We start from the raw sequence: 23,010 nt of genomic DNA on the forward strand, positions 1-23,010 counted from the left end.
ATCCAGTGAGGGGGTCACTGCCACCCCCAGCTCTCCATCCCCTGGGTAAACACAGCGTTCACTCTCCTGCCTCTGTCTGCTTCCATTCCAGATGGAGCCTGGGGTGGCCCTGCACCCCGGGGTCCCAGCCAGTAGTGTCACTGCAGGGACACCCTGGCAGGGCTGCCCGCTCTGGTCCCCACATCACCACCAGCCCCAGCGGCAGTCCCCCTACCCACCCCAGAGAAACAAGGTCCCCAGGCTGCTGCTGCAGCCGATGAGCTGTTCCGGGAGCTGGAGATGCCCCAGGATCCCTGTGGCATCCTCCAGCTGGAGATGTGTCATGGCCCAGTCACTTCCTCTTGGAAGTCCCCACCAGGCTGCTTACGGGGCAGCCTGACTCACCGACCCTCTCTCTTCCCGCACAGCCTCCCTCACAGCCCTTATCAGCCCTGCCAGGCCGTCCCCGCTGCCCCTGCGGAGCCCCCCGGCCTCCCCCGCGTGGGGACGGCCACCCTCGCCGCCCGCTCCCCGCGGGTGACTCAGCCGCGCCGCCCGGGCTGGCTGACCCCATGAGCGGGGCACGCTCCCCAGGCAGAGAGGTGACCCTGGGAACATCTGCCGGCCGCGAGCAGGGCCCCCGTGACTCAGCCAGGCCCTGAGCCGCAGGGTGCCGCTGGGAACGGCGCGGGGCAGCTTTGCTGGCGGGGGCACCCGGGGTGGCGCAACGTGGGACCCCAGGGTCCGCGCTGCCCCATCACCCTGCCAGCCGTACAGTGTGGGGACGCCCACTGGGCGCCGGGGCCTGATCCTGCGGCGGGGAAGCCAGGGTTTGCGGTGGGCTCTGCACCGCTCCTGGCCTTTGACACCTCCCCTGCAGAGATGCTGCTGTGTGAAATCGTGGAGCACAGCCTAGCGGTTAGAGCAGGAAGGAACCAGGACGCCTGGGCTCCTTGCCTGCCTCGGAGGCAGGACTGGCCCTAGGAGCTCCTTTACGGCTTTATTAAGTGCTCTGAGGATAAATCTTTGCCTCAGTTTTGCCATAGGCTGGATGTGAGCTCTCTGCGGCCCGGGTGTCAACTTTCACAGCTGCCCATATCCACTTGGCTGGGTGCCCCTGAGGGGGGAGGATTTGGGGATCTCCCAGGCGTTTGGGGTAGGCTCACAGTGCCATTTGCTCCTACCTCATTCCTGTTTGAATGGGGGGTTGCACCCCTTTAGGCAAGGGGCAGCAGGGTGAAATCGACCCCTGACCTTTGGCTGCCTCCGGGGCTGGCTGCCCCCACCATCAGTGCGAGGGGCACATCCTGATGGGGCACCTGGCTGGGAACAGCAGCAAGGCCATTAGGAGGGGACTAGGAGTCCTAGGAGAGCCCTCAGCAGGTTGGAGGCCAGCTCAGCCTGTGGAGCGCCAGCTTTGCTCCACTTTCCCAGTTTCAGGGGATGCCAGATCAGCTCCCAGGATGGCTGCGTCCTGCCGTGCCCCCAGGCTGGCTCTGGGGCTCTGTGTCCCTCCAGGAGCCCTTCCCCGTGCATGTGCCCCAGCCAAACCTCCCTCACACATCCTCGCTGCAGAGGGGAACACCTGAACCCTGAGCCCATCTGCAGGGCATCCAGCCCAGGCCCTGAGCACACCAGCTCGGCAGGCATCAGCTCTGCAGCAACACTGAGGGGAGAGCCAGAGCTTGGTGTACAGTATGGGAATACCCTCCAGAGCCTATTTTAGTCCTCTGGGCTGCACTCTGTGCACTAAGTTCAACACCCCCCCCACACACACACACACACACCCTGGGATGCCTGCAAGGGCTCCATGTACCCAGCATCACCACCAGACCCTTTGGCCCCACAGCCCTCAGCAGATAGGACATGCCCTAGCCGGGCTATGCTCTGGATCTGCCCCCGAGGAGCAGGAGCATCCCCCGGCGCTGGGTCCCCCAGACAATTCAGATGGCATTTCCCGCGGGGCCTGAGCAAAGCCTGGTCCCCAGCAAGGGGAAAAGCAGCCACAGCCGGCAGGGGCAGGCCAAGGCGTGCACAGCCCCGGGCAGCAAGAGATGCAGGGTGGCCTTGTCCCAGGGGGTGCTGTGCAGGGGAACAGTGCTGAGCGGGGCTGGAAACCCCTGAGCGGGACTGGGGAAGGGGGACCTGGGTGCCCACCTTTCCTGCTGCCTCCAGGGTCCGGGCCCAGCCGGGGCAGTGCAGGCTGCGGACCCAGCTGCAAACAGCCATGAGGTGGCGTCAGGCGCTCACACTTGGCGTCCCAGCCCCGCGTGTCTCATGGGTGTCTCCAGGCACAGGGATGCCCAGGTCTCACAACCTCCAAAACCCCAGCCCCAGGGGCGTGGAGCACATTGGGCACTGATCTGGAGATGTTCCCTGCTGCCCGGGAGACAAAAATTCCCTGTGGGGAGATTTGAACCCACCACCTGATGAGAGCAGGTAATGATCAGCACTGGCATGTCCCAGCCGGAGGCACTGCACCAGCCTGAGAGCAGGGAAGACACCTGGCCACAGCAGTGATGTGCCCCAACGTCCCCGGGGACCTGGTGGTGGTGCCAGGCTGTGCCGGGGGGGGAGAGGGGGACTGCTCACACCCCATGGCCCTGGACACCGGCTGAGCAGAGCCCTGCTCATGGACTGGACCTCCTGCCCCGAGCCTCGCGGGCAGGTTGGGGCAGGAGCTGGTGGCATGGACCCCAGGTTGATGACAAACCAAACCCGCAGCGGAGCAGGAAGGAGGCTGCGCCTATGGAAAGGCTTCGACAGCTGCGCTGGGCACTCTGAGGTCTCTCCCATCTGGGCTCCTGGCTGGCAGCGCTGGGAGGGAGCGTAGGGGAGAGGCCCCCACCTCCAGGCTGGGTTGGGGCCCGCTCCCTGGCGTGCCACCCTGCCCTTTGCCCGGGCTGCAGCAGGCCCTGCACCCAAAACTGCAGCCCCCCGCCCCAGTGCCTTTCTGAAGTGGGTGCCTTCCTCCTTGTCCGTGTGGGCCCTGGGGCAGATCCCCCCCAACACCTGCCCCAAGGGACTCACCGGGGTGCCGAGTGGCCCCAGGGGGTTGCAAGAGGGATGTGCGGGGGCTCTGCCACCTTCTCTGTGGGACTGCAGGGCCAGAGCAGGGAGAGGGACAGGCGGAGGATGGGCAGGGGCAAAGATGAGCACAAAGATGGGGCAGGGCATGGGCAGAGACAGGAGCAGGGACAGAGACGGGAACAGGGACAAGGTGGGGACGGGGTAAGATGAGCAGGGGACAGAACTGGGGCAGGGCATGGGATGGGGCAGAAGTGGGGATAAGATGGATAGAGGCAGAGAGAGAGGCACAGGGACGGTGCAGGGGCAGAGGGAGGACAGCGCAAGATAGGACAGGGACAAGGACAGGGCAGGCAGGGACGGGGCCGGCGGTGCAGGCCAGGAGGGACAGCGGGCCCAGCGGTGTGCCTGCTGCCGGTGTGCGGTGTGCAGGAGCCCGTGTGCAGCACCGGTGCCGGTGTGCGGCGCCGGTGCGGGGTGCACGGTGCCTGTTGCACCGTGCCCGGTGCCGGTGCCTGGTGCGCAGCAGCCGGTGCGCCCAGCGCTGACGCCGGGAGCCGGTGCGCGGTGCGCGGTGCCGGGCGCACAGCAGCCGGTGCGCAGCGGCCGGTGCCCGGTGTGCAGCAGCCGGTGCGCGGTGCCGCTGCCCGGTCCCGGCTCGCGGCCCCCGGTGCGGTGCCGCCCCCGCCCGCCCCCCGCGCCGCCCCGCCCCGCGCCGCCCCCGGTGCCGCCCCGCGCCGCCCCGTCCCGTGCGCTGCCGACGGAGCATGGCGGGCCCGAGCGGCGGGGCCCGGCGGCTGCCGCTGCCGCTGCCCCCGCGCCTCCGCCCGCTGCTGCCGCCGCCGCCGCCGCCGCTCAGCCCGGGGCCGAGGCGCGGGGCCGGGGGCTCGGCGGCGGCGGCGGCGGCGGCGGCGGGGCCGGCGCGGCTGAAGGGGCCCGGGGAGCTGCCGGGGCCGGGGCTGCTCCGGACTTTCGTCTGGCTCTTCCTGCGCGGCTACCTGCTGCACACGCACCGGCTCCAGGTGCGCCCGGGGGCGGCGGGGCTGCGGAGCTGGGGGCGGGGGGGCCTGCAGGGGGGCTTAGGGTCTGGGGGTGCGGGGTGTCTGGGGATGCTGCGCTGGTGCGTGGGGGCTGGGGGTCGTGGAGGGGATGCACGGGGCTGGGGTGCCAGGAGGGATGCGTAGGGTCCAGGGGCTCCCAGGCAGGAGGGCTGGGACGCGGTGCATGGTTGGGGATCTTGGCAGGGGTCGCAGAGAGGGGGAAGTGGGTCTGTACTGGGGGCAGGGATGAAATGGGGGTGGGGGTGGGCGTACAAGTGACTACAAGGAGTTAACTGGGGGGAAGGCAGTGCTGGGAGAGGGGAGGGATTGGACGGGGAGCACCCCTGCACCCGTGGGGTGATGCCGGGGTGAGCAGCAGACTGAGGCCAGCAGAGAACCGGGTGGCACCAGGAGGGGTCCAGCCAGGCCAGGGTTCCCCTGGGGTCCCCAAGCTGGGCAGGGTGAGCGCCGTGCCTTGGCTTCCCCACGCCATGGGGCAGAGGCCATGTGGGACGGCAGTGCCTGCAGTCCCTGGGCCCAGGAGCCGGGCCTGGGTGGCAGAGGCCTGTGCAGGGTCACCCCTGCCTGCAGGCTGCCTGACAACTGCACAGCCCATGCGATGGTGTGGAGGGCCCGGGCCAGCACAGGGCAAAGGCTCAGGGCCAGCTCACGTTGTCCTGACGCTCCCGGCCAGCCCAAGCTGCCCTAACCAGGGTCTCAGTTTTGAGGGGAAAGGCGGCCAGGCAGGTGTTTGGCCAGATGGTGCCCGGGAAGGCAGAGGAGGAGGAGGTGGCAGAGGTGTTTGTTTTCTTCTGTCAACACTTCCTCATACGTCGGATGAAGTGAGGAATGGTTTTGCTGACAGGGAGTCAGGTGGCATCTCCAGCGCCCTGGAGCTCCGACCGGCAGCGGCCCGGAGGAGCGTGCAGGGCCACGGAGCAGTGCCGCCTGGGGAAGGGGCTGTCGCAGGGGAGCCAGCACAGGAGGACCCTGCTGCTCCCTGCTGCTCCCAGCGCGCCCCGGCTTTGCAGCTCCCTGCGGGCTCCGGAGCTGCTTTTCCTGGGAGCTCTGACTTCTCCCCGCTGCCCGAGGCCTGCGCCGTGCCAGGTTCAGGCTGCGAGCAGATGCCGGCAGGCTGCTTTAAGCCCGAGAGGCGGCTGCCTGCAGCCCCGCGCAGCGCGTTCGCACAGCAAGCCGCCTGCAGCGCCGGGAGCCGGGGCGGCTGTCCCTCCCCCTCCTCCTGCCACCACCCGCGAGGAGCATCTCCCCGCGGTGACGAATCTAGCTGAATCCGGGCTCAGGCTGCGATGCAGTCAGTCACCAAGGGAGATTGTACCACGTGGATCCCCACAGCCGGGGGAAACCTGGACCGGGGCTCAGGGTGGCCGTGCTCCCCAGCAGGGAGGCAGGCATGGCCCCGTGGGGTGCTGCCAAGGGGCTCCCCGGCCTCGTGGAGGCAAGGCAGGGAGAGGGGAGCTGCAGCCAGCGGAGCCTGGAGGAGCACCTCGGCTTGACCCGGGGGCTGTGCCCCCTGGAGCTGGTTGCCTGCCCTCGGAGCAGCCCAGGACTGCCCCAGCCTGGCGGTGACCTGCTAGCACTGATCATTAACCACGCTTATCAGGCGGCAGGTTCAAAGCCCTGTGCGGGGACTTTTGTCCCTGGGGCAGGCAGAGCATGGTGTGCAGCGAGTGTGGACGGGGTGGTGCTGGAAGCAGTGGGGTTTGGAGCTGGCAGCTGCTGCAATGGCCCGTGCATGGCCATCATCCCTGTCCCTTCTGTCCCCTCTTGGTCTTGCCTCCCCAGAAGACCCGCCAGGCCCCCCATGCATCCTCAGGATGGATGAGAGTTGTCCCAGGCTGTGCCGTTGGTTGGTGCTTGGTGTACTCGGCACCGGCAGAGGTGTCGAGGCCCAGGGACCTCTGTGCCTGGAGACACCAGCCTGAGCCCTCTGCAGAGCGCTGTGGGGATGGTTCCAGCTCAGGGGGCATGCGTGGTGCTGGGAGGTGAAGGCAAAGAGAGCCCGGGATGCTCCCTGAGCACAGGAGATGGGGACCTGCTGCCATGTCCTGCGCACACCTCCCTGCAAGCCCTGCTGCACCCCAGGGTGAGGGGCAGACTGTGCCCTCCTCGCTCACATTGGTGACTTGCTATTGCCGCTGGTTGGAGGCAGGTGCTGGGGCCCAGCCAGTGCTGAGGGGTCCCTGGGCCAGGTGCAGAGCACGTTGGACATGTGTAGGACAGGATCGGGGCAGGGAGGGACTGATCCTACCCCAGAGCTGAGCACTGCTCCCCCGATGTCCCAATTACCCTGCTGTGCTCTGGTACATCGCAGCTGATGTCCCGGCGCATTTACGGCCCCATCTGGAAGTCGACCTTTGGACACTACGAGAACATCAACATCGGGAGCCCCGAGGTGCTGGAGCAGCTGCTGCGGCAGGAGGGCAAGTACCCAATGAGGAGCGACATGGCCCTGTGGAAGGAGCACCGGGACACCCGGCGCCTGCCCTACGGACCCTTCACCGAGTGAGTCCTCTCTGTGGGGCAGCAGGCAGCTTCTGCCCCTTCCCCGGCCGATCTCCTCGGCTGCCAGGTCCAGGGAGGAGCTCGTGCTGCTCCCTCTTCTGCCAAGCAGCTTGTCGTCCCCAAGCAGACGGACCTGGGGATGGAGGGTGGAAAGACCCCTGGGGCTCAGGCGATGCCCAGCGCAGCGTGGGGAGGATGCACCCGTGGATCGGGAGCTTGCTCCCAACCGCCGCCCCTTGCCTGGCTGCCCCGGCGCTGACGCCCCGTCCCCGCGCAGGGAAGGGGAGCGCTGGTACCGCCTGCGCCAGGTCCTCAACAAGAGGCTGCTGAAGCCCTCGGAGGCGGCGCTGTATGCAGGTGCCATCGGCGAGGTGGTGTCGGACCTGATGGTGCGCCTGCGGGACGAGCGGAGCCGCAGCCCCTCGGGGGTGCTGGTGTGTGACGTGGCCAACCTGCTCTACCGCTTCGCCCTGGAAGGTAGGGGGTCCTTGCCCTCGCCCCTGCCCTGCCCCGTTCATCCTGTCCCTGCGGGGGTCTGGACACGGCCTGTCCCCCACAGGGATCTCCTACATCCTCTTTGAGACCCGCATCGGGTGCCTGCGGCGGCAGGTCCCCGCCGAGACCCAGCACTTCATCGACTCCATCAACCTCATGTTCAAGAACTCCATCTTTGCCACCGTCTTGCCCCGATGGACCCGGAAGGTGCTGCCCTTCTGGGGCCGCTACCTGGACAGCTGGGACACCATCTTCGCCTTCGGTGAGGGGTGGTGATGGGGGGCCCGGCTCAGTGGGATCAGAACCCTCTAAGGACCCCCCAGCCAGCCCACCCAGTGCAGCAGGGGCAAGCGGGGACCCCGCAGAGCTCTCTGGCCACCAAGAGAGGCCAGGGCATGCTCTTCTTTCCGCAGCCCTGGGTTTGCACCTCGCCACGGGTTGCAGGGGGTGATGCCACCTGCGCAGCCACGTCTCCAGCAGGAGCTGGGATTCCCAGCCCCTTGCCTTCGCCACCTCTCGCTCCGTCAGCGCTGGGTCCCGCTGTCCCTGTCCCCGCAGGCAAGACCCTGATTGACCGTAAGATGGAGGAGCTGGAGGGGCAGGTGGAGCGGGGCAAGGAGGTGTCGGGCTACCTGAGCTACCTGCTAGCCAGCGGCCGGCTGAGCCTGGAGGAGGTCTACGGCAGCGTGGCTGAGCTGCTGCTGGCTGGTGTGGACACGGTAAGAGCTGGGCAGCTGCCACTGAGGGATCCCCACTGAGCTCTGCCCTGGGGCATTGGTCCCTTCAGTCAGGCCGTAAACCCTGGGCTGGTGGTTTGGGTGGCCCCATGGGGGAAAACCCTAGAGGATCGGTTGGTTCAGACCCTGGTTGTCCTCCCTGCCCTGCCACTGCCTTGCTCCGAGCCTCAGTTTCCCCCGCACTCGCTGGACCTTGCCTCTGGTTTCCCCATGTGCTGGAGCAGGGGCTGTCCGTCGCTGTGTCGGTGCGGCGCTTGGCGTAAGCAGGCTCTGGTGCCAGCCCCATGCCCCTCACTCCCCTCCGCGCTCTGCTCCCCCAGACCTCCAACACGCTGTCCTGGGCCTTGTACCACCTTTCCCGGGACCTGGGCATCCAGGAGGCCCTGTACCAGGAGCTGACGGCCGTCGTGCCCCCCGACCGGGTCCCCGGGGCTGAGGATATCCCCAAGATGCCACTGCTTCGTGCTGTTATCAAGGAGACGCTGAGGTACAGCCCAGCCTTGCCCCTTGCCTGAGGACCCCTATCGCTGCCCCACTTCTAGGGCCCCGTGGCAGCCCCATCCCTCCCTGCTCGGGGGTCTGGGACTGGGGAGCACCAGCTGGGGTGGCAGGTAGAGGTCCTGGGGGCTGGGGCATGGGGACATCTCCCAGGCAGGGTGTGGCTGGATTTGAGTCCCCTCCTTGGGGATGGAGATGGAGCCACGGAGCAGCAGGAAATGTTCCCCCTTGTCCTGCCTGGGGTTTTCTCTCCTTTGGAGGCTGGTGCCCAGATGAGACCTGCTCCCGCGCTAACGCTCCCTGTGTCCTGGCCCAGGATCTACCCCGTGGTCCCCACCAACGCCAGGGTCTTTTGGGAGAAGGACATCGTCATTGGAGACTACCTCTTCCCCAAGAACGTGAGTGGGGCTGTGCGGCAGGGACCCCCATTGCGCTCGGAGGGGATGGGCAGGGGGCATTAACACCCCCCCATTCCCACAGACCCTCTTCGTCCTGGCGCACTATGCCATGTCGCACGACGAGACCCACTTCCCCGAGCCCGAGCGGTTCCTGCCCCAGCGCTGGCTCCGGGGCTACGGCTCCCCCCACCACCCCTTCAGCTCCATCCCCTTCGGCTACGGGGTCCGCGCCTGCGTCGGCCGCCGCATCGCCGAGCTGGAGATGCACCTGGCTCTGGCGAGGGTGAGTATGGGGCACCGCCGGGCAGCTCAACGCCCCGAGCCGGGCTGGGTGCGCAGGGGGGGCGCCAAGGCTCTGACACCCCCCTCTCCTCGCAGATCATCCAGGCGTTCGAGGTGCGGCCGGACCCCCGCGGCGTGGAGGTGACGTCCGTGTCCCGCATCGTCCTGGTGGCCGACAAGCCCATCAACCTGGAGTTCGTCGCCCGCCCGGCGGCCCCCTGAGCGCCCCCGCCCCGGGTGCTGAGCCGGAGCCGACGCTGCCCCCCGAGGAGGGGCAGGGAGGCAACTGCCCCCCCCGCACCCTCGGGCCCCTTGGCGCTCGGAGTTGAGCCGTAAGCGCCCGGCACCCACCCCCTGCCCGGCTTTGGACGGGGGCTCCCAGCCCCACTGCAGGGAAGCTGGGGGGGGTGAGGGCTGCCCCTAAATTGCCCCTGGGGCACTAGTCTCCCCCTACCCCACATCGGCAGGAAGCTTGGGGAATTGCTGTGCCTTTCACACGCTGCGAGGGGCCCCCCCGCCCCGCCGCGCGCGCGCGCCCGGCTGGGCTGCTCGGGGAGCCGGGGGCTCTGCCTGCCGGGGGGCGCGGGGAGGGGGGTCGCAGCCGTTCTGTCTCTCCTTTGTCCCATAGTTGTGTAGCTGCGCGTTGATCTGTGCCTGCTGGAGCCGGGACGCCTGGGTCCTCTCTGAATAGCTGACCTTGGCCACAGCCACTGCTCCGTGCCTCAGTTTCCCTGCTGGGGGGGGGGGGGGGGGCAAGCTGCCGGCGGGGGCTTTGGGGTTCATGCGTGGTCCCAAGGGACAGAGCCGGCCCCAGTGCCGGGCGAGAGGAGCAATAACGCAAGCTGCCCCGGACAGGGAGGGGGTGGCAGCCTGTCCCCACCCGGTGCTGGCGCCGTGTCCCTTGGCAGGGCCTGCCGGCACGGGCCGGAGACATGGAGCATGCGGGACCTTCCCGCTATCAGCCGCTATTTCGCCGGGACACCCATATGGCCACGGGGGCACGGGGAGGGGGTCAGGGCCGACGCTGCGGCCTTGGGCGAAGCGGCCGGGGGAGGATTGGCTCAGCCCCCCCAGCCCCCGGGCAGGGGCACAGCGGGGGCCAGGCAGTCGCTGGGCGCAGGGACGGGCTGCCGGCACCCCCGGCCCATCTGCGGCGGGAGCTGTGCCAGGCTGCCAGCAGAGAGAGGGCAAGGACACGGGGCCTGGAGAAGGCTGGTGTATTAGCACGTGGCTCAACGGGACAGCGAATGCAGACGACCCCCCCCCCCCCCCAAAACGCACCCCCCCCCCCCCCAACATGTCCAGGGTCCCCTGTGCCAGCACCCCTCTGAGGACCGTCCAGGCACCGGCCTCTGCCCGGGGGCTCCAGCCCCGCTGGCCACGCGCGCCCCTACAATAAACCAGCCGGCGTGTGCAGCTGAGCCTATGCTACCCGGGCTCCTCCGGTGCCCAAGCCAGGGGGCCGGGCACGGCCGGCAGGATGCGACTGCGGGGAGATGTGGTCGAAGCGCTCAAGTGCGGCAGCAGGACGGGCCCAGGGTGGCCGGGATGGGGGACACGGCGTGGCCAAGTCCCCGGGGAGGCGTGGGTCCCCGTCGGGGTGCAGCGTGGCGCCCAGAGGCACGGCGCCAGCCGAGCATCGCCGCTGGCACCCTCGAGCGAGGCGCTCCCGGGTGCCCTCCTTTCCCCGCTCCCCTGCTTCCTTCCTCCCCACGGCCCGGAGGAGGCAGCCCCAGCCTTGAGGCGGGTCCCGGGGCCGGGGCACGCGGGCAGACCCCCCCCGCAGGGAGCCTCCAGGGGCCGAGCCTCCTTCCACGGCCCCAATGCGGCCCCGGGTCTGGCCCAGGGCCGGGCAAGAGGCTCCCAAGTCGGACAAGCCGGCGGCACTTCGTGGCGTCTTCGGAGCGAGTGTCGGTCGATGCCTGCGAGGCGAGAGAGCGCACGAGGCCGTGAGCCACGGCGGGCGCCGGGGCTGAGCCGGAGCCCCTGCGCTCCGTCCTGCCCCAGCAGCCATGGGGGTGACACAGGGACGTGAGGGCTTCGGCCCCATGCCTGGGCACCAGCCCTGGGGGTGGGAGCAGGAGCTGGCCCGAGGGCACCTCCCCGTGGCCCCACGGCAGCTCCTGCTAGAGCCGCCCCCGGGCCTTGCGCCCGGGATGGGGGAACAAGGGCAAGGCGAAGGGGAAATGGGGGTGTTTTGCCAAGTGTGGTGTGTTAACACCCCCCCCTCCCCGCTCCCCTTTTGCCCGGGGGTGCTGCCAGGGACCGCGTGGGCACGAGGCCATGGCGTGGTGCCCACACGGCCTGGGCACGAGCCCAGCTGCCGGAGCACACCATTTCGGGAATGCGGCACAGGCAGCCCGCAGGCCCCGTGCCGGAGGCTGCCGCGGGAGCAGGGGGCTCTGCCGGCCGCGGCCCCCCGGGCCAGTTGCACTGCGCACGCGGCTCATGGTGGACAGCGCATCTGGCACGCAAATAGGGGTCTGTCCCCACTGTCCTCAGCCCCACAGGGATGGCACCAGAGGGGCTAGATCTGGGGGAGGCTTTGATTCAAGGCTGAAAGGAGGGCTTTTGTCTTGGGGTGCACTGGGGTGCCCCAAAACCATCATCCAGCCCAAAGCCCAGAGACCAGCAAGACCTGCATCCCACATGCTGCCTGGACAGGGATCTGGAGGGGTGGCCATGCCAGGAGCGGGCAGCCAGCCCCGTCCTGCCCCACGGAGGTGTGAGCACGCAGGGACCAGCCCCCAGAACGGATCCCACACGCTCCTTGTGACAGCTCTGCCCTGGTGACAGGCAACGCTGGGTCCTGCTGTCCCGGGCTGGGCACCCAGCAGCGACGGCCAACCCCAGCACTGCCCCACACCTCTGCCGGGACCTGGGGGGCAGCACCCTATCTGGGTGCCCGGCACCTGGCCAGCCTCCTCCTACTTCCCCAGGGGCGCAGGCAGGCCCGGTTTGGAGGGAGGCGCACGCGGGGCCCGAGCGGCGAGGTGACCGTGACCTGGCAGTGGGGAGGGGGCAGGCGCGCTGCGGCCGGCCGAGAGCGGTGCCTACCTGAAGTGGAGAGAAATGGAGGGTGCAAATGGAGAAAGACGGAGCGTCGTGGGCTAAGAGTTAAGAGCATCAATACCTGCGGGAGTGAGCACGAGGGCCTGGAGGATATCGGAGAGGGACACGATGCCCCGCGGGTACCGGTTCTTGTCCACCAGCACCAGGCGATGGACCTGCAGGTGCAGCCAGAGCGTCAGAGCCAAGCCGGGGTGGTGGGATGGGGCCAGTGCTGCGATGCAGGAGGGATGCGCCCCACACCGCTCACCTGCTCCTTGGCGATGCGGTCGATGATTTCCTCCATGGTTTCATGGGGGTAGCAGATCAGAACCCCCTCCAGGCAGGTGGTGCGCTGCCGCAGGGCCTCCCGCACGCTGATGTCCAGGTTGTTGTAGGTCTTCTGGGCTGCCAGGTGCTGCGGGAGAGGAGGCCCCACTCAGCGCCCGCATGCTGAGCCCGCACCACACAACAGGGTCCGCCAGCGCCAGCAGCCAGGCTGCCCTGGCACTGAGCAGGGCATCAGCCCAGCAGTGGTCAGAGCGGCAGGATGAGTGTGCACAGCACAGATGCACAAGGGCACATTGTGTTTCTGTGCAAGGGACAGATGTTCACGGCCTGTGCATCTCTCCGTGGGGCAGGTGTGCATGGTACATGTGTGTCTTTGCATACAGGAGAGGTGTACGTGGCATGTGCATGTCTTCATGCAGGCAAGCGTGCATAGCACATGTGTGTCTGCATGTGGAAAAGATGCGCACAGGCATGTGTGGGCCTCTGCGAACAGGACAGATGTGCACTGGTCTGTGTGTGTCTCTGCACACAGGACCGACGTGCATGGCACGTGCACATGCAGGGTGTGAGCACCCCAGCTGGATGCACGCAAAGGGCTGCCCATGCGCGCCTGTCTCTAACGTACCCCCCATTCCCCGTGCTTGTGCTGCCATGTGCGTGCAAAAACACGCGATACTCACAATGACATCAAACCTTGAGTAGAGGCCGACCACTTGCCCTGCAAAGAGACACACAGCACAGGGTCAAGGGGGCTCAGGATGGTCCCCTGGGTGACGTGCTCCCCCCGGAGCCTTGGGACAGCAGAGCAGGGGATAGGGGACCTGGGTGCTGCTGGCATCCCACCCTGAGCCCAAGGGTCCCACGTGAGATGGGACGGGGAGGAAGGGTTTGCTGGTGGGGATGAGGCAGGAGCCCCAGGCAGGGGGAGAAGGGGGTCACCAGGCCCCTTGGCCCCCTCCCTGGGTACCCGCATCGTTGATGACTGGCAGCGCGGACACGCGGCGGTCCACGAAGATCTCCAGCGCGGTGTAGATGGGGGCGGACTCGAGCACGACGGCGATGTCGCGGAAGGTGCCGACGCACAGCTCCTGCACCGTCTTCTTCAGAAAGCGAGGCTTGGGGATGGTGGAGCCCTGCAACAGGGCAGGCCAGCGGTGGGCAGAGCCGGGCGGTGGGCAGAGCCCCCGCGGGGCGCCCGTGACCCCAGTGCGCACGCCCGACCCGCTGTGGGCACAGGCCCAGGCCTGCGTGCGCACCCTGTGCGTGCGTGCACGCCCTGTAGGTGCACACGCACATCCCCCTGCCTGCGCGCCTGCCCACACCGCGTGCGCAGATCAGGCGTCTTCAGGTGCCCAGGCCGTGCACGCTCACACCCAACAGCTGCACACACACACACAGAAACTCCTTGTGGGCGGGCATGCCGCTGCCCCACGCACACTCACACTCAACGGGTGCACACACAGACACGCTCCTCGTGTGCACGCACATACCCTGCACATGCACACCAGCTGCACGCACACTGTGCACACACACACACACACGCTACACATACACACATCCCCATGCACACACACAGCCCACCACTTGCACACACCCGCACACACAACGTGCACACCCCACACCCACGTACACCCCCGCTGTGTGCACCCCGCAGTGTGCGGGTCCCCAAGGTGGGGGCCCCCCCGTGCCTGTGGGCCCCGTGCCATAACACCTCACCACGCACAGACCCCCCCCACCACCCCCGGCCCCGTTCGCCCCGCACTCACGAAGATGTGGAGGAACTTGAGGATGCGCTTGTGCGTGAGGATGTGCAGGACGTTCCCCGAGACGGGCTCGATCACGGGCAGCCGGTGGATTTTGTGCTTGATGAGGGAGTAGACGGCATCGAAGAGGCTGCAGGCAATGGGGCCACCGTGGGGAGGGGGACACGGCTGTGCCCAGAAACCCCCCAGAATCCGGGGCACTCTCCCCCCTTGGGGCCACCGCTCCCCAGTCCTACCCCCCCTGCAGCCAAGGGCAGCTGGGGCACCCAGACTCCTGGGTTCCTTTCCCACCACCTCTCCCATGCTGGAGCCAGCTCCAGGAAGGGGCAGACTCGACACAGCCCCCGGGGGGCTGCAGGCCACGGAGGCCCCAGGGAGGCGGTGAGCAGGCTGCGCCCCAGAGTTGAGCCTGCGCCGGTGGGGAGCTTCAGACTCACCTATCGCTCGGGGAGATGTGGACCAGCGGCTTGAAGGAGCCTTGCAGATACACCTCTGGGAAGGGAGAGAGGTGGGAGCGGGGGCACCCACAGGGCTGTGCCCACCAGCAGCAGCGTTGGATTGCACCCCCCAAACCATGCCTGCAGCCCCCGCCACCCCTCCATGCAGCCATATGCCCCTGCGTCCCATCCTCTCACACTTCCCAGCACCCACCACCATGCCAAGCGTGATGTCCCCAGTCCCAGCACCCCTGTTTGTACCTCTCCACGTCTCAATCTTGTGCTCCTCCACCTCGTAGATCTGAACCTGAGGGCAGCGAGAGGCTCTGTCACGGTGGGGCCCTGCTGGCAGCCGCGGGGCTCTGCAAGGGGGGAGCAAGCCCTGGGTGCTGCCCCTTCCCTGGCCATCCCACCCCATCTCCCTGAGCATGGGGATCAGGTCTCGGGGACCCCTTGGGTGCCAGGCACAGGGGTCACCAAACCTGCTTGCATCCAGGCAGGGTCAGAGTGGATGCACCGCCGGGCCCTTCCCCTGGCACACTGCAGGGTGCAGAGGCCGATGCCGGACTCACCAGGGGCGAGCGGTAGTAGCGGTGCAGGATGTTGATGAAGTCGGTGATGGTGAGCATCCCTGCGGAGATACGTGGGGCTGGCACTGCCACCGGGGCAGCCCGCAGCCCTGCGGCGATGCCCTGGGGCCCTCCGAGCCGCCGGGCAGGGGAAGGGGCGACACTGCACTCCCAGCACTCACCCACGAAGCTCTGCATCTTGCTGTCCCATAGCGGGGCTGCCCGCACCCCGTTGGCCACCAGCGCCACAAAGGCCTTCTTGATCTGCCGGCAGAGTGGAGAGAGGTGGCGGGGGTCCCTGAGCCTGCTCTTCCACCATCCCCGCTGACCCCCAGGCCCCCGCGGTCCCCCGCAGCCTCACCTCCAGGGTGGTGTCAAAAACAAGAAGCTTGCAGCTAGTGGGGACGGCGTCGTAGCAGCAGTGGCTCCTCATGAAGTGCATGTAGACCTCGGCGTCGGGGCTCTGAAACTCGCTGTCCGGGTCCGGCCCCAGCCCCAGCATCTCGGTGCTCAGCGTGAAGGTGACGGGCCTTGTGCCCCTCCACCTGTCCTCATGCTCCTCCTCCTCCTCCTCCCTGGTGCATGGTGCCTCCAGAAACCCTGCAGCTGGACCCACCCCAGCCCTGAGTGGTGAGCTGAGCTGCCAGGTCTCAGCAGAGGGCACCAAGGGGATGCTGCGGGAGGGGATGCTGTACCCACCACCCTGCTTGGGCCGGCAGAGCACTCCTGTGCCCCTGTCCATAGGGACAGGGATTGCACGTAGCGCAGCAGTTCTCCAGCTATAGGGCCTGGGGGACACTGGGAGCAGCTAGGAAGGAGCTCGGCAGTGGGGTAACGGGGGGCACCGGCAGGGCTCACTGCGCGGGGGACACGGGTGGGCCAAGGATGGACACACACGTTGCATGTGTGAGCCAGCTCCCATCCTACAGGGATCAGCACCGCTCATCCCACTGCCTGCTACCCACCTTCCTCCTCTGGGCGGGCAGCGGCATTCAGCAGCGACACCTGAGGGGTCACACAGAGAGGGGGGTCAGCAGGAGCCAGCCCCCCTCTCTCCCCCCCCAGGTGCTGCCTGCACCCATCCCGCTGGCTCAGCTCCCCCTTCCACAGGGCCGAGCCAGGCAGACCAGAGCAGAGATGGGGAGCAGCCCCCAGGCCCCCCACGGGGGCCCTGCCATGACAGCCCCCGCGGGGCCGAAGCCCCCAGCCCGGGCCAGCCCGTGGCTCGACCAGCCCGGCACCCCCGCAACTGGGCCCTGGACGCCTGGGTCCTCTCTTTGCTGTCTGAGCGCAGCAGGTCCCGCAGCGGCTCTGCACCCTTCCTCTCCCTCCCCCGGCCCCCAAGGTGTAAATCCCGGCCCTGATTCCTGCTGCCCTTCGCTGGTGCCCAGCCAGCCCCACCTGCCACCTGGGGACCAGGTCTGCCGGGTCCCGCACCGGGGAGACCCTGCAACAGCAACGCAGGCAGCCCCAGGCAGGGGGACAGCAGCACGGCGAGCCGGCTGGCCCCGTGCCCCCCCGGAGCCCCCGGGAGACCCTACCACAACAAGCGGCACGCACGGCAGGAACAGCAGCCCCGGACCACGAACCTGCCAGCAGAGCCAGTGTTTACAAGCAACCCTGCACGAACGCAGCCCCGTGGTCCGCTCCAAAAGGGAGCTAAATCTAACTGCAGAAAGGAGGTGACCCTACGCTAACACCCCCCCACCCTGACCCCAACCATTCCCGTGGGGCTGGGGCAAGCCGGGGAAGGTGCACAGGTCAGGCTGTGCTCCGGCCCCTTGCCCCCAAGGCTGCCTGGCTGCGGGAAGGGGGCCGCCAGCCCCCCAAACCCCCCACCCAGGGGTGCCCGTGTCCCCGTGAGGGGGCTGCCGAGCCGGGCCCCCGACCCGTCCCCGCGGTACCTGGGGAGCAGCGGGGCTCGGGAGTTGCTCCATGCTGACTGCAGGGCAGCGCTGCTATTCTGGGCCGGCGGCTGCTCCGGGGCCTGGCAGATAGGGTGTCAGTGAGCAATGCCAGCCATGCCCCCGCCACCGCCGGAGAGGGGGGGGGAGCCGCCGTGCCACCCCGGACCGCGGCACCTGCTGGGGCCTGCAGGGGATGGCGGTGGCCCGAGGGGACAGCAGCAGCTCTGGCGATGCAGGGGGTGATGGACAGATGGGCCGTTAGCAGAAAACCTGCCCCTTGCACACCCCTTTCCTCCACGGGCAGCACTCAGCACCTCCCAGGATGCAGCCCTGCATGCTCAGATGCTGCTGGGGCCTGGACCACGCTGCTCCCCACCCTGCCTGCAGGATGGGGGCTATCATACCCCCACCTCCCCCAGGTGCTGGGGGCAGCCAGAGCAGCTGGGGACAGGGGGAAGCTCAGCCCAGGCCCCAGTCCCTTTGCCCCCAGGGTCCTCTTCAGTTCAGCCCGTCCCCATGGGTCTCATGATGGGGGGACCCCATTGCCTGTGGGGAACCTCTTTCCTCACCCCACTGGGCCACCCACCCCCCCACCCTCTGCTTGCTCCAGGCTCCGTTTCTATTTCAGGAAGGTTCAAATAACCCCTTGGCTGGCTGCCGTGCCAGCTCGGGAGCAGCCATGGGCAAGCAGGCCCGTGGCTGCTGGTCCTGCCCACAGGAAGCCCAGGGGACACGGTGGCTCCAGCTGACGGGAGGGACGGCTGCAGCCCAGGCCACAGGGGGGCTGCAGGGACCCCAGGTCACAGTGCAGCAAGTGGGAGATGCCACCAGGCCAGGCCAGGGGGAGGGTTTAAATCACAGTTGACAGCTTCCCAAAATACACGCTAGATGCAAGAAGGGAGGGGGGAGGCAGCCCCAAGCACCCAGTCAAGGGTAAGAGGAGCAAAGCCCCTGCCTCAAGAGATAGGGGGCAGGAAGAGGAGGGACGAGTGCAGGGGGCCAGGCAGCAGCACCAGGGCATGGCTCATCCCAGGGTGGCACAAGGACACAGCAAGTGGCCCAGTCCTGCCTGGAACTTGCCGTGCAGCAAGGCAAGGGGTGCGATGGGGACAGACCACTTAGTGCAGCTGCAAGAGACAGCTGCTGAGCCAGGGCCGCCTGGCTCCAGCCTGGCCACCAAAGGGGTGCTGGCAGCAGGGAAGGGAGCGTGCCTCTCCCCTTTCGTGCTCGCACCCCGGCAGCTATTTTAGGGTGCTGGAGAGAAGCCGAGGAGCAATGAGATTGTCACCAAGGAGACTGGAGAAACAGAGACCAAGCTGCAGGCACTGGGGGGCTGTGGGGAGAGAAGGGCTTTCTGCAAGCCCAAGTGCCGGGGAGCAGCGCTCAGCACCTTGTCTGGCACCAGCCCAGAGCAGCCCCTTCCCCTGAGGGGGGCTGCTGAGCCTGGGGGAGACAGCATGCAGCTCGAGGGGCCAGAACCTGCACTAGCCAGCTGGGAGCCAAGCACCTGGGACCGTGGCACTTCCCCTAGAGCAGGGAAGGATTTACACATCGGGGAAGGGAGAGTTCTCCAAGCACCTCTCCCAGCCCCAGGCAGACCTCACTCCTCCCCATGCCCAGGCTTTGAGGTGCCCAGGAGCTGGGACTAAAGGCTCCCCCAGCCCTGGGGACACCTGCGGGAGCAGGGCACACATCTCGCAGCACTGCCTCTTGCTGTGCTGCCCAAGCTTGTGCCTGCCTCAGCCCTCACAGACCCAGGGGGAAGAAAAAGCCCCAGATCAAGCCCAGCGTGGGGCTGCAAAAGCAGCCCCTAGCAAGCAGTGCAGACCTTGGTCAAGCACCTCCAGCAGAGGCAGACTGGCACTGGGATACAAGGCAGACCCCAGAGCCAAGCTGCAACACCAGGAGCTGCTCTCTTACCTAAGAGGGGGGTCAGGCCACAGCCATGCTTACCTGATGTCTGGCTCAGGGCAGGATGGAGGAGCCCTCACTGACCACGGGGAAAGGCTAGGAGGTGGCAAAAACCCTGCCTACCCCCGAGCCTGACAGAGCATGGGGGCAGCTGAGCTGCCCTCTGTACCCAAACACACCAGGGAAATGCAGCAAGGTCAAGTTCAGGAGAACAGCTGAGAGTGCTAAACTTTAATGGAGATCCTTGAGAAACAAAGGGAAAACAGATCAGAGCCCCCAAGAATAGCACCAGCCTGTGGCACCTGTGCACACATTGCAGGGTTACGCAGGAGAGCCAAGAGCCTTGAGAGGATGCTCCCTCCCCAGCAGCTGTACCGGCCCCACTACAGACAGTGGGCACACTGGTATTCACGACCTCTCTCTGCAGGCGAGCAGTGGTGATGTGTAAGCCTGAGGCTTTTTCCAGGCCTCGAGGCTGGGGGAGGGCAGTAGGGAAGGATCTTGGCACAGGCTTTCAGAAAAGATAAAACAGGTCAGTTAAAAGTCTCAAACCCTGCTCCTCCTGGAAGAGCCAGGTGGTGGCAGGAGAACCAGGGTGCTTTTTTCTCCTGGGGCTGCCAGTCTCTCCCCTGGGGCCAGGCTGCAGTGAGGCCAGAGAAGCGCAGCTCTGCTGGGCTCCCAGTGGCTCAGGACTAGTGCACAGTGACACAGGCAAGCAAGAGCTTGGCCCATGCTGGTGGGGAAAGGGAAGGCCAGGCTGACTCCAAGCTCAGCCAGCTCCCACGCAGCAAAGAAGCTGCCACCACGTCAGGCTTTAACAAAAGCCTGAGACAAAGGCCAGGCAAACCAGACTTCCTCAGGCTTCGCCATCTGGAGATTTCTTTTGTTTTAAAAATCTGAAGCTAAACAGCTCTCCCCTTTGCCCAGTAAAACATCCCTCTCTAAAAACAGCCCACAAGCAAGTGTGCAGTGCAAGGGGCTCCCACAGTCCTTGGTCTCTGGAGTCAGCTCCTGTCTCTTCCTTTGAGGTAGGTTCAGGTGTCCCCAAGGAGGGACGGTGGCTGCCTAATCACATCACCAGGGTAGCGTCTGAGAGGCAGCCAGCAGGTTTCTGGCCAGCTCCACCAGTGCACTTGTTGAGAGGTAAACTCTGCGCAGGGCTGGGCTCCAGGCTTCTTGTAGGGTCCTCATCTCTTGAAGGGAGGAGTTTGCTGCGGGAAAAAGGAGACCCAATGCTACTTAGGGACAGTGAAAAGGATCAAAAGGGGCATGGGGCAACACTCACCTGTGGTACCATCACACACAGGCTCAGAAAATGGGGCTGCCAGGTTACCCTATGCCATCCCCCTCCCAGGCAGCACCAATCACCCCAACAGACATCCAAGACAGTGAGGGGACATTAGGGCAAGAGGTTGATCTCCCTAGCTGCACATAAAGCCAGCTGCATCCTGTCCCAGGCACAGAGAGCAGGGATCCCCTTCCCCTTAACACCAGAGACCAGTGGTGTGCCTGTCCTCTGCTTTGGCCCAGACAGCTACCTGCACGGTGAGGGAGGACGAGGGTTCATCTGAGTGAGCCAGCAGTGCCTATTTTGCAGTCCAGCTTTGCTTAGGGAAGCCAGCAAGGTGCAGCAGCCCAGCAGGCCTTGCTGCTCTCCCAGCCCCATGCTGGAGGACAGAGTCTCACGAGAGCCCCTGCTCACTGCTGGCCACGTTAGAGCCCACAGAGATGCTACAGGTCCCCCTGGGGAATATCTCATCTGCATGTCCTGCCCACGACAGCTGCTCTCCAAACATCACCCAGTCCAGCCGTTCTCTCTCTGGCCTCACTCCCATCATGGGAGTGTCCCTCATGGACATACAGTGCCAAGGAGACATGTCCAGTCCTGTAGACACCTTGCCAACCCTACTACTTGGCTATCCAGAAAGCAGAGGCTCAGACCCCATAAGTCAACCTGTTCCTCTCCTTCTAAACAAAGCTGCTTTCCCTTGGTGCCCATTCTCTCTCACAACACCAGTCCTAAAGCTACACTGCAAACATCACACACATCACTGCCAGTGCAAACTCACCCCAGTCTGCCCAGTTCCAGTTTGCTGAAGCCATTTGATTGAACGTTGCTCTTCTGGAGGAAGAAAGACTTCGGCAACGACCACTGCAGGAGGAGAGAAAGACAAACAAGTGGCTACCCAAGCTGCTGACACACAGCAAAACCCTTCACTCTGCTGTGCTCCAAGCAGGCTGGGCTCTGCTATAGTCTGCCCTAGTGCTCTTGAGCTTAAACTGCCCTCACACCGCCATGCATCGTCAGTGCCACCAGTCCGTTTCCAGAATAGCAAACACAGCAGTCTTTACTCTCTGCTTAATGAGTCCCTCTGCTGCAAGTGGGAGCAGTGCATCTTGAGGTCGAAAGAGTGGGTTTCTTCACTGCATGAGCCTGTTCTAAGGCACGGGAGTGACAGACAGATTGTTCCCTCACAGAGGGAAATATAGGGCAGATCAGATTCTAAATATCTGGGGCTGTGCCCAGCGCACCCAAGGATATTCAGATGCAAAGTACTTGCAGATCTGATTTACTGGGTTGACTTCACACTGGAGGGAGATAGAGAAATGTGTGTTTTCCCAGACTCCTGGAGGCCCTGGCACAGAGGGAAGAACAGCACAAACACAGGTAGGACAGGAGTCACAGGAAATGAAACAAGCACAAAAGCACATCTGAATCACGACAACCCAGAGAGCTACAGGCCCTCCCTGCCTGCCCCTGAGCCAGGAACTCCCCAGGATAGTGCAGCATCTGGCAACAGGAAGCTTGTGTTTCCCGTTCCCCCTCTTAACAGACTTCAGAGTAGGCAAAGAACCACCTCTCTCTAGCTCACCCACAGTCAAACTCACCATCTGGGCCAAATCTGTCCCTGTCCCAGTGTGGTATCCTTTGACACACCAGTTCCTCAATACCTCCAGACCTGGCAAGTGGCAAAACAGACAAGAAACAAGAATGAAGGACAAAATCTGAAGAGAGCTGAGTCCTCCCAGCCTAGGGCACACAAGAACACCGCACAGGAGGGAACTGACCATGCAGCATGTGTCATGCCTTAACTACTTGAACACATGGCCTGGGCCCCAGCAAACACAGGGTAAATTAAGGGCATTCACCTTTTGTACAAGTAAACACCACTGAACATCAGCACGTGGTCTGCCGCGGCGTCTGTCTTGCTCCCAAAAAGCCAGCCGCACTGTGCAGTAGGCTCAGCTACATAGGGAAACTGGGGCAACACAGGATTTGCCAATTTAGACCAGACTGTCTGTCCCCTTGAGCCTGATGCCTGCCAACAACAGCAGCCGATTTGGGCTGCACTGAAGGAATTTTCTACAATGCAAATGTAGAGCAGCTTTGCTGTCATCGGCCTCTTTCCTAGAGGAGAGCAGCTCAGGTACCCTCCTCCCTGCACCTATGAACTGCAGCATCTCAGTATGCCATCTCCTCCCTGCACTTGATCCATCCAGGCCACATGAACACACACAGGTCTCAACATGGCCTGTGCAGTCTGGGCTGAGACCTGGTCTCCATCCCTGGCAGAGGGCAAGGCTGGCATGGACCGAGTTCACTGACAATGCACACAGATGCCCAGGCTGCATGGTTAGAAGGGACCATCCCTCGAGATAGTCTCCGCACACAAGACGTGCTGCTCCAGAGCACACAGAGGTCACTCTGAGGCACAGCCATGTGTCTAGCTGCACTGAACAGGCTCCATTTCCTCCAAGACCTGTTCCACCTCCTGCTAGCTGTCTCCAGTACAACCAAGCTGCCTGCCATCTGCTAACTAGGCAACTTTGAGAAATACAGGACTGCTGCCTTCCCTTTTTCAAGATACTTAGAGTCACAGCACAAGCTAAGTTGCCTTGAGATTTAAGAACTAGCAAAGCAAGGGCCAAGAACTTGATGCTGTCCAGCTGGGGTTACCGTCGTTTTGCTATACGATACCAACCCTGGCTATAGGAGGAATTCTTGTCGTCCAGTCAAACTGTTCCTCTTTGACCTTTCAGCAAGCCCCAAGACCTTGGAAAAAAACCCACGTCTTGGGGGCTGAGGGGAGCAGGGCAGCCCTGC

At 65.4% G+C, this 23,010-nt stretch overlaps 3 protein-coding genes across 6 annotated transcripts in view; 1 reads left to right on the forward strand and 2 right to left on the reverse strand.

Annotated features, from left to right (window-relative positions):
• Positions 1–3,773: 3,773 nt before the first annotated feature.
• CYP27A1 (cytochrome P450 family 27 subfamily A member 1) lies at positions 3,774–9,680 on the forward strand. Its single transcript, XM_067298572.1, has 9 exons — positions 3,774–4,028; positions 6,379–6,569; positions 6,847–7,046; positions 7,129–7,326; positions 7,623–7,783; positions 8,122–8,288; positions 8,616–8,697; positions 8,780–8,980; positions 9,076–9,680. The coding sequence occupies exons 1-9, from the start codon at positions 3,774–3,776 to the stop codon at positions 9,199–9,201; spliced, it is 1,581 nt and encodes a 526-aa protein (XP_067154673.1). The 3' UTR covers positions 9,202–9,680.
• A 2,289-nt stretch (positions 9,681–11,969) lies between these two features.
• PRKAG3 (protein kinase AMP-activated non-catalytic subunit gamma 3) lies at positions 11,970–17,024 on the reverse strand. The gene is made up of 12 exons (XM_067298574.1): positions 16,992–17,024; positions 16,053–16,092; positions 15,449–15,687; positions 15,270–15,351; positions 15,091–15,149; positions 14,780–14,825; positions 14,519–14,573; positions 14,085–14,211; positions 13,286–13,451; positions 12,999–13,036; positions 12,299–12,445; positions 11,970–12,206 (listed from the first exon to the last, which is right to left on the reverse strand). Exons 1-12 carry the CDS (start codon positions 17,022–17,024, stop codon positions 12,090–12,092), a joined length of 1,149 nt encoding a protein of 382 aa, XP_067154675.1. The 3' UTR covers positions 11,970–12,089.
• Positions 17,025–19,121: 2,097 nt separating this feature from the next.
• The window catches only part of TTLL4 (tubulin tyrosine ligase like 4), a 31,089-nt gene continuing 27,200 nt past the window's right edge, over positions 19,122–23,010 (reverse strand). For 3 of the 4 annotated variants that reach the window (XM_067299189.1, XM_067299188.1, XM_067299186.1), the window contains 3 exons: positions 21,795–21,865; positions 20,975–21,057; positions 19,122–20,116 (listed from right to left, as the gene is read on the reverse strand). In XM_067299189.1, the coding sequence (XP_067155290.1) occupies positions 19,975–20,116; positions 20,975–21,057; positions 21,795–21,865 (296 nt within the window). In that variant the 3' untranslated portion in view covers positions 19,122–19,974. The remainder of the gene's footprint in view (positions 20,117–20,974; positions 21,058–21,794; positions 21,866–23,010) is intronic. The other variant, XM_067299190.1, reaches the window with a different exon arrangement.

The sequence above is a fragment of the Apteryx mantelli genome, chromosome 6 (genome assembly GCF_036417845.1).
Source record: "Apteryx mantelli isolate bAptMan1 chromosome 6, bAptMan1.hap1, whole genome shotgun sequence".
NCBI classification, from domain to species: Eukaryota; Metazoa; Chordata; class Aves; order Apterygiformes; family Apterygidae; genus Apteryx; species Apteryx mantelli.

What these genes read in the sequence shown, in the direction of transcription:
- CYP27A1 (XM_067298572.1), top strand. Translation starts at nt 3,774, where the DNA reads ATGGCGGGCCCGAGCGGCGGGGCCCGGCGGCTGCCGCTGCCGCTGCCC. An exon ending in TGCACACGCACCGGCTCCAG is followed by an intron (nt 4,029 to 6,378) that starts GTGCGCCCGGGG and finishes GGTACATCGCAG; the next exon opens with CTGATGTCCCGGCGCATTTA. An exon ending in CCCTACGGACCCTTCACCGA is followed by an intron (nt 6,570 to 6,846) that starts GTGAGTCCTCTC and finishes GTCCCCGCGCAG; the next exon opens with GGAAGGGGAGCGCTGGTACC.
- PRKAG3 (XM_067298574.1), bottom strand. Translation starts at nt 17,024, where the DNA reads ATGGAGCAACTCCCGAGCCCCGCTGCTCCCCAG. An exon ending in CGAGCCCCGCTGCTCCCCAG is followed by an intron (nt 16,093 to 16,991) that starts GTACCGCGGGGA and finishes GTGACCCCTCAG; the next exon opens with GTGTCGCTGCTGAATGCCGC. An exon ending in TTTTTGACACCACCCTGGAG is followed by an intron (nt 15,352 to 15,448) that starts GTGAGGCTGCGG and finishes CTCTGCCGGCAG; the next exon opens with ATCAAGAAGGCCTTTGTGGC.